The sequence below is a fragment of the Motacilla alba genome, unplaced genomic scaffold (assembly GCF_015832195.1).
Source record: "Motacilla alba alba isolate MOTALB_02 unplaced genomic scaffold, Motacilla_alba_V1.0_pri HiC_scaffold_28, whole genome shotgun sequence".
Lineage (NCBI taxonomy): Eukaryota > Metazoa > Chordata > Aves > Passeriformes > Motacillidae > Motacilla > Motacilla alba.
This window is the reverse complement of record NW_024037374.1, coordinates 3,035,385-3,044,783: the sequence shown is the minus strand read 5'-3', so window position 1 is coordinate 3,044,783 and position 9,399 is coordinate 3,035,385. Positions and strand designations below refer to the sequence as shown.

Below are 9,399 nucleotides of genomic sequence, written 5' to 3'. Positions count from 1 at the left end.
TGCTGCCGAGACCTTATGGGGCTGCAACAGCGCTGACGATTTAAAATGAAAATGGAAAGGCAAGCAGCAAATGATTTATTTACTTGCTTTTTAAAAAAGCGTCAGGTTAAGGGCATAGATTTGCAGAAAGAGCTTCATGGGTTGTTAGCTTACCGGTAATTCAGAAGGAGTTTTTCAAAATCCTCATACAGTACATGAATTAACAGAGTGGCATAAGTTTGGGGACAAGCTGTGGGAAGCAGCTATAGATGAGGATAAAACTGCAAAAAGGTTGGGAAAGCTATGGCGAGTCGTGCACAATGAGTTATTACAACACCAGGCAGAACAGAAAGCTGCGAGGCAAGCTAGTGTAGCATTTGATAAGAATAAGAGTTATGGGGACTTGTCAGATTGTCCGTTACCCCCTGCCACATCTACAGTCATTTTGCCACCAACATCGGCTCCTTCTTCAAGCAGCAGCGCTCCCCCCACAGGCGCTCTAGCCGCACCCCCCACGAGTGCTGCAGCAGCACCGTCCACACCACCTGCACAAAGGCCAGACCATCCCCCTCCTCCTCCTTGTAATGAGACGATCCCTGGGGCAGACAGTGACCCAGTGGGGGCCATTGCACGAGAGCGAAGGGAGGCGTGGGCGGCAGTAGCAAAAGAGATCTTGGATACGGGGGACAGTGAGGCTATAGCAGCAGCTATGGATGTTGCTTTGTCCGGTGGTATTTACACCTCTGGCAGGGGGCGGGTATCAAGCAACAATTACGGCGCTGGACTGGAAGCTATTGTCGCAATTACGGTCCACAGTTAGTCAGTTTGGGGTGACTAGTGAGCCCACAAAGCAAATGCTTGACTATATTTGGGGGACTCAGGTGTTACTATGAGGAACGTATTAAATACCCTAGGAGCTAATTGGTCTATAGAAGAAGCATTAGAACGATTGGCAAATATGCCCATAGGAAATCAAGGGATGTTAGTAGAAGCTATTAAGGAGTTAGGAGTAGGATTACAGAAACAGGCAGCAGCCTCACAGAGTCAGGTGTTAGCTGCCCTTGCACCCCTACAAGCAGCAGCAACAAATGCTCCGCGGGCTCTATCTGCTGGCCGATTTAAATGTTACCAGTCAGACACCCACAACGCCGCTGTCAACACCTCAGCCCAGCTCCACTACAACCAGCCACCGCCGGGAGCCTTGGGCTGGACGTGGCAGCCTCAGTAGCAGTAACATTGATGACCACCCAACCAGAAAAGGTGCCGACTGGAATAAAGGGACCAATCATTATTTATGGACAACCCATGGGTGCTTTATTGCTGGGACGATCATCAGCCACCATGATAGGATTATTTGTTTTAACTGGGGTAATAGACGCTGATTATACGGGGGATACAGCTGACAGTCTGGTGTGGAACTAAATATTTACTGGGTGCACTTACTCAGCAAGACAGAAAAACGGGGGAGGTGTGGGCCTTGGAATGGATACCTCCTCCACTTCAACAGCATAAGACCCTTCTTCAAAAAATCAAAATTTTGGCTGATTTGCTCAAGAAGGGTCGTGAACAGGCGCTACAGATTACGGGAAAGGAGCCTGATCAGATACGGATACCAATGAAGAAAGATACATTGACCTGGTACCTGATAAACAGTATGGAATTACAAGAGGCGCTGTTGGGATCCAGAAGTGTGATCGCCACTGATGATATTCCCAATATACCGTTGAACTGGATAGGGCAGTGGGGTTGGATGCAATGCCCAAAAAGGTCACAGAAACCCCTGTTGGATGCCATCACAGCCTACACGGGTGCGGGAAGAAAATCCAGAACTGCTGCAGTGACTTGGCAGGAAAAGGGACAATGGCACCATCAGATTCTCAGGGCTTCTGAATCGGATACTTTACAAACGATGGAGTTATTGGCTGTTGTTTGGGCCATGATGCATTTTTCTGGGCCTCTCAATATAGTGACAGATTCTTTGTATGTTGCAGGAATACGTGAGTGAATAGAAGATGCCTCTATCAAAGAGGTTCAAAACAGGAGGTTACATGAGCTGTTTATACAGCTACAGAGGGCAATTAAGTTGAGAAAATGTCCTTTCTCTGTTATCCATATCAGAAGTCACAAATGGGATGTGTGGGTAAAATACAGGGATCCTAAGACAGGACAATGGCAAGGTCCTGCTAAGGTATTATATTGGGGCCGTGGATAACTTTGTGTTTCTACCCCTACAGGATCCTTGTGGCTACCTGATAAATGGACCCGAGCAGCTGTTTTAGAAAATTTTGGTCTCCAGGGTCCATAGTGGCAGCATCCTTTTTGACTCCAGGAGTATCGGCAGCAGGTGCCCATGCCATTTAAAATAAGTTAGGATGCTGGCTTGCTAAACAAACCAATGCCACCTCTTTGGCACCTTCTAGCCTTTTGCTTGATGTGGATTCTATTCATCATGCAACGCTTCAAAATAGGGCTGCAATTGACTTCCTTTTACTTGCACAAGGCCATGGCTGTGAAGAATTCGAGGGTATGTGCTGCATGAACATCTCTGATCATTCGCAGTCCATCCACTCCCAGCTCTCTGAATTGCGAAGGCTAACTGGAAACTTACAGGTAGAATCAGGCTTTGGTATTGATGGATGGCTCAAATCTTTAGGCCTGGGATCATGGTTACACTCTATTCTCAAGGTTACCATTATCGTAGGCATTATAGCTTTGTTAGTAGTGTTAATTTTGCCTTGTTTTTGCATATGCTTACAGAACATGGTGCAGAGGATGATATCTGCTGCATTTAATCAGACCATGCTTGTTCAACAGAAAAACGGGAGAAGTGTGGAGGATTTTGTGAGCAGCTGGCTAGCTGAGAAAGATCATGGCAGCATCATACCATTGGTTAAACAAGAAGGAGATAAGCATGGGAACTAGCAATTAGTGTAAGACACGGATGCTTTGTCCTTGGTACAATAGCAGGATAAGGAGGATGATGATCTTAGGGTAGAAATATGAAGAAACACAGAAAAGCTGTAACAGTATACCCACAAGAATGTAAAACTAGGTGCAGCTGGCTGATAAGCAACTAACCAATAATGAGCTCGCTTTTTGCAATATGCATTAGTCTCATTAACACCAATACAAGTATGTGTGGTTATCAATAAAGTTTGGGATTTGCTGACCACTTATGTTAAGTGCTGCTTTTCTCCTGCCTCCTCAACATGATACGATCCCAGAAATTGAATTAAACAAAGGACAAAATTTCCCAATGCTTACCACCCCTTGTGTTTGTAAAATATAAAGCTTTTCCCCAACAGCATCCCAAAATTATAACTGAAAGATAGGATCAACAGAGATATCAGGAAACTCCTCAAACAATCAGTGAACAAAATGGTTTAAACTCCCCTCAGAAAACGAACTTCCCTCTAAATTCAAAACTTCCCAAAACTTGACAAAAACATCCTTTTCAGCTTGGGACTGAGTGTTTCCCATATCTGCCCCCTATGGAAGAGGGAATGCCCACCCACAGGAACAGAAAATCGAAAGCCCGAGCCCCTGGCAGCTCTCTGCCACTCACTCACTCACTCTCCGTCTCACGGGCACAATCTTCAGCCAAAGTGGTCCTGTGGGGCTGTCAGCAAAGTCGGTCCCACGGATGTTGAAGAGATTGTCAACTTCCACTTCAGTGAGACTCGATAAAACTTGAGGGGTAGGCTGAGGGCACAGGGTTTTATGTGGGGTAGTGAGGGCAGAGCTGAGGGTCAGAGTCCAATGGATATGGGGGAAAAGGGTGAAAAGGAGGGGTCAGAGGTTGGGCCAGCCAGAAGGGAAACAGGGGTGGAGCAATGCAGCAAACTAGGGACAATGGAAGGACAGAGAGAAAAGAACATTTCAGGAACTAACCAAACATGGGTAGTAGGGGTTGAACTAGGGTAATTAGGCCAATGGGCCAATGGGGTATCATAACTTTACATAAATCAGCATGTGCCTGCAAAGATCTATGGGAGAAGCAAGCTTCTCACTCTCACCTGAAAGCCTATTCCTCTTACTTGGGACCAGTCCTCCATGGCTGGGGGATTGAAACTCTGATGGTAGCCCCTGGGCCTCCACACACCCTCAGAGCTGGCCCAGAGCAGGTCTGGAGTGGTCTGGGTGGTATCTTGGGCTTGGCACACAGTTAAGGAGGGTATCAGTTTTCAGTGGGGAACTTAGGAGTTTTAGATTGCTAAAATAAAAGAAGAAAAAGCTCTCTTGGCCTTACTGCAGACAGTTCTCCAAGCAAAGGTGGCCCCAGGTGACAGAGGAGAGACAGGATGGAGTTGGGGAATGTGGACCAAGATTGTCCACAGTGGGTCAGACCTCAAGGCACAGCCTCTCTGACCAGGCCAGACCTGCTCAGGAGAGTCCCTGGGTCAATGTCAGTCACAGCATGCTGCAATCTGCTCTAACGAGAAAAATATGCTTTTTAAAAATACAAAAGTGGATTTTTTAGAAGCTCTTTGAAATCTTGTCCCATAATGATAGCAAAAGAACATCCTGATGAACTGCATGAGAGCAGAGGGAAATCGAGGCACAGCCATGGTTTGTCAGGACTTGCTTGATCCTAATGAGCCCTGTGGAGCTTTTAGAGCTCAGCCCTTGAACTTCAGGGCCTGAGAGGAGATTGCACAAACCTTTCCAGGAAGCAAAGTCAGAGGAAACACCCAAAGTGTCTCGAGGCATGAATGGGCCATGCTGTGGTCCATCCCCAACACAGGCCACTCCTGTGAGGAGAGAATTGGCGGCCAGGAAGAATAAAAAAACCTCTCAGAAGTCTCAGTGTGGAAACGAAAATCCAAAGTACCTTAAAAATCTTGAGTATCTCAAAGTATTAATGAGCCCCACTGAGTGTCAGTACAAAGCTCTCAAGGGACTCATTAAAGCAGATAATTGGGGCCATGATTGCACAAACTTCTCACAGAGTCTGTGTCAAAAGGGAAACACCAAGTAACTTAAAATAACTGAAGTACCTTGAAGCATTAATGAGCCCCACTGAGTGTTGTTACTGACAAAGCCTCTCCAGGGACTAATTACAGCAGATCATTGGAGGCCATGATTGCACAAACCTCTCAGAGACTCCAAGGCAAAAGCCAAAGCCAAAGTCCTTTGAAAAGCCTGCAGTCCCTAGGAGCATGAAGGAGCCCCCAGGGCCATTGCTGAGCAAGGCTCCCCAGGGACTCCTTCCAGCAGATCCTTGAGGCCACTGGCATGTGGGCTAGGGGGGGATGCTGAGGGCAGGACAAGGGTCTGCCAGTGGCCAGCCTGGCTGGGGCTGTGCCAGGAGGCCCCAGTGGCTCAGGACAAGGTGTCTCCTGCCAGCCCTTGGTGGCACAGACCCTGCTGTGCCCCAGGGCACCAAGCCTTGGCTTCTCTTTGTCCCCAGCTGTCATCACTGCCTGCAGTTCTCTGCTCTGCCTGGGGCCTGGCGACACTTTCTCAGTCGTATCCCTCACTGGGACCCATTAAAAGTCCAAGAAACTTTGGAGTGTGATTCTGACTTGGAGCTCTGGAGAGGTTTCTTCAGCTCCCTCTCAGGGACTGATGTTCAGGGCCTGAGCACAAAGCCCCAGAGGGTCATTAAAGTCCTTGTGCTGTGTCTGTGCTGCTGAGCTGGGCTGGGCTCCTGGCACAGAGGCAGCTGCTGGGAACCAAGAAGAGCTTGAAAAGCACATTTCTCTGGATGAGCAGCTCTTCTGCCAGCCCAGCAGGGCTGGGGCACTGCCTGCAGCCAGCTCAGGCACAGCACAGAGGCACAGAGAGCTTCAATCAGTCAGGGCTGGGAAGGTGCTGAGAAGTGCCTGGGGCAGAATCCCTGCCAGCCCTTGGCACAGGAACCTCTGGCTGCAGGACAATGCAGCTGCAGCTCCTGGAGCCATCTCCTACAGCGGGAACATCCCAATGCCTACAGACTCTGTGAGTACATTCTCTGATTCTCTCTTGTGCAGAGCAGCCAGGGGGGCCCAGGGCGGTCCTGCAGAGCAGGGTCCTGCAGCCCAGGGTGCTGTGCTGGGGCAGGGACTCTGCTGCCTGCCAGGGACATCTCTCAGCCAGCCCTGGAAGCTGCTCCCAGCACTGGAGGATAGGTTGTGGGTGGCAGGAGACAGCTGTTAAAACTTGGACATGTTCTCGCATTGTGGGGAGGATGCTGCATTGTTCAGGGCTGCTCCCAGCATGACGTTTAACTCCAGAATATATTCAAGTAGATAATACAGGGAGCACAGCAAGTCATGGCCTGCATAAAATGGAAAATCCTGCTTTTTTGTTCTACTCCTCTGTGTTGCCTGGATGGGAAATTGCACATAGATGTTCTTCTATCAGTTCTTGTTGAGAAAAAAAAAATAGATGTTAATAAACCAGGCAGTTAAAAAAATCAGCTTAGGGCCTCTTAGAGGCACCATCAGTGTCACTTTTCCAGTCTTCTCAGGGTTGCTCTGACATTGCCATCAGAGTCTGCAGAACCAGAGCTGCCCCTGGGCAGTGCCAGAGCTTGGAGGGGTCTGCAGGGCAGAGCTGAGCCCCCAGGGCTGGTCTGGGCTCTGGCAGCACTGGCCGGGCTCAGCCTTGGGCACAGGGAAGCAGCTGCTGGCAGGGACAGCTCCAGGCAGCAGAGCCCTGGGCAGGCAGTAGGGGGAAAGTGTCCCAGGCTGTGCTGGGATATTGAAAGTCCTCTCCATATCCAACTATTCCATGATTACTTTTCTTACAGATCCCCATGCCAAGACAGCACAGATGTCCAACAGCAGCTCCATCAGCCACTTCCTCCTGCTGGCATTGGCAGACACGCGGCAGCTGCAGCTGCTGCACTTCTGCCTCTTGCTGGGCATCTCCCTGGCTGCCCTGCTGGGCAACGGCCTCATCATCAGCGCCGTAGCCTGCGGCCAGCACCTGCACACGCCCATGTTCTTCTTCCTGCTCAACCTGGCCCTCACTGACCTGGGCTCCATCTGCACCACTGTCCCCAAAGCCATGCACAATTCCCTCTGGGACACCAGCACCATCTCCTACACAGGATGTGCTGCCCAAGTCTTTTTTTTTGTTTTCTGCACAGCAACAGAGTTTTATCTCCTGACCATCATGTGCTACGACCGCTATGTGTCCATCTGCAAACCCCTGCACTACGGGACCCTCCTGGGCAGCAGAGCTTGTGCCCACATGGCAGCAGCTGCCTGGGCCAGCGGCTTTCTCAATGCTCTCATGCAAACAGCCAATACATTTTCCCTGCCCCTGTGCCATGGCACTGCCCTGGGCCAGTTCTTCTGTGAAATCCCCCAGATCCTCAAGCTCTCCTGCTCCAAATCCTATCTCAGGGAACTTGGGCTCATCGCAGTTAGCGTGTGTTTCGCATTTGGCTGTTTTGTGTTCATAGTTTTCTCCTATGTGCAGATCTTCAGGGCTGTGCTGAGGATCCCCTCTGAGCAGGGACGGCGCAAAGCCTTTTCCACCTGCCTCCCTCACCTGGCCGTGGTCTCTCTGTTCATGAGCACTATTATGTTTGCTCACCTGAAGCCCCCCTCCATGTCCTCCCCATTCCTGGATCTGGCCCTGTCAGTTCTGTACTCGGTGGTACCTCCAGCCCTGAACCCCCTCATCTACAGCCTGAGAAACCAGGAGCTCAAGGCTGCAGTGTCGACACTGATGACTGGATGCTTTCAGAAACATTAAACTGCTGGCCAATATCTTCCAATCACATGCAATAAAAGTCAACTTTGATACACCTTGTTGGCTTGATTGTGGGTTATTTTCTTTTCTTTTTTTTTTATATATTTCAATAACATTCTGCACAATAAAAAGTCAGTCTTTGTGGCATTTCTTTATTTTGTTGTTGTTTCTCTCCACCTTCCCTGTGGCCACAGACTTTGTCAGTAAGGGGCTATGGCTGTACTCTCAGTGGCTTTAAAGTAACTAAAGGACCTCCCAGCAAAGTTTTCTGCAGAGATGCCCTTTGGTTGCCTTCTCTGGAGCTGCAGCAGCAATGTCTGTGTGCAGAGCTGGGGGCAGATCAGTGCTGGCCCAGCAGCTGTGCCCAGCAGCAGCAGCAGCACTTGGTGTTGCCAGTGCTGCTGCCGTGGCCCTGCCCCGCTGGCCTGGTGGCCCTGGTGTTGCTGTAGGGCCTGAGTGCTCTCGGGGCCGGGCACAGTGCTGGGGGTGGCAGTGCCGGGGCTGCAGCAGGGACAGGCCATGGGCACTGCTGGGGCAGCGCTGACGCCTCAGGCCAGGGCCTGGGGGCTGCAGCCTCCTTGCCCAGGCTCCCTCAAGTACATGCGCAGGCCAATGCTGAGCACAGAAAACCCCCGTGAGCAGCCCCAGGGTGGCCGTGGGCAGGCTGGGGGCAAACAGCATGGCTGGGGCTCTGCAAGGGCCCTGGGGTGTTGTGATGCACTGTATAGGTATTTAGATGTTCTGCACTGGGTGTTATGTTATACAAATATTTCCCCCCTTTCCTCAGAGGGTGTATCCCTCAGATACACCTGAGGTCTTGTACCTGTGGTCTTGTCCCTTGAAGCCCCTCCCTTTGCCCCTCCCCACTGGTGTGGCCTTCTGCCCCCGCCTCCCATTCCGCGGGTATAAATGTCCCTTGAGTTGGGCGTTCCCTCTCTCTTCTTCACCTGGAAACCCTACGATGCAGATGTCCCCTTCCAGCTAATAAACAGGACATCAGAACCACGTGGAGAAAGAGCGCTTCTCGTCCTTTACTTCGTCCATGTAGGATCCGTGCGGGCTTAAATCCCAAGCTAGCCGGGGGGATTTACAGCCCGAAACCCACGGGTTCCCTCAGGTGGCGCCCAACGTGTTCTCGACTCCCACTTCGGTCAGAGACGGCACGCAGGAGCTGGTAATTCACACGCGTGGATTATATTAGCTTTTTGGACTTTCACCTTCCTCTGCCTTTCTTCGTCGCGTTTTTGTCGGCAAGGACGTCAGAGGGTGAAATCGGGACCCCGTCGCAGCCCACAACGGGCCGATTTCGGACGAAGACTTCTTTTTAGCTTTCCTAGCCATCCACTGTCCCCAGGAGGGGTGAGTATATCCCCTTGCGTAATAGGGGGACCCCGGGGGAGCCCTCAGAGTGTGGGGGGTGAGCTCCCGGTGCAGGGAAGGGTCCGGCCGCGATAGTTGGGGTTTGTGAGTGTCCCGCGGGTCTCTCCTCGCGAGCAGAGCGGCTCCGGCACTGCGGCAGGGTCCGTGCGTAGTCCCGGGAGCTCTGTGCTTCCCTCGGTCGGGTCCCCGCGGCGTGCGGCTCTGAGAAGCCGCGCGGGCGGGTTTCGGCGCGGCAGCGGCGCGGGCGGCGGCAGGGTACCTGCGGCTTGTGTTTCTGCCGTGACCGAGCGCTCCCAGGCAGCGGGAGGACCCGGCGAGCGGGGCGAGCGGCTCCGAGCTCCCACGTGGCAGCCA

General features: G+C 51.4%; 1 protein-coding gene and 1 pseudogene across 1 annotated transcript; both read left to right on the top strand.

The window, feature by feature from the left end:
* LOC119696322 overlaps nt 1-9,399 on the top strand; it is a 2,199,709-nt pseudogene that overhangs the window by 33,175 nt on the left and 2,157,135 nt on the right.
* Nucleotides 6,618-7,668, top strand: LOC119696340 (olfactory receptor 14J1-like). The gene has a single exon (XM_038126045.1). The coding sequence runs from the start codon at nt 6,694-6,696 to the stop codon at nt 7,666-7,668; it is 975 nt and encodes a 324-aa protein (XP_037981973.1). The 5' UTR covers nt 6,618-6,693.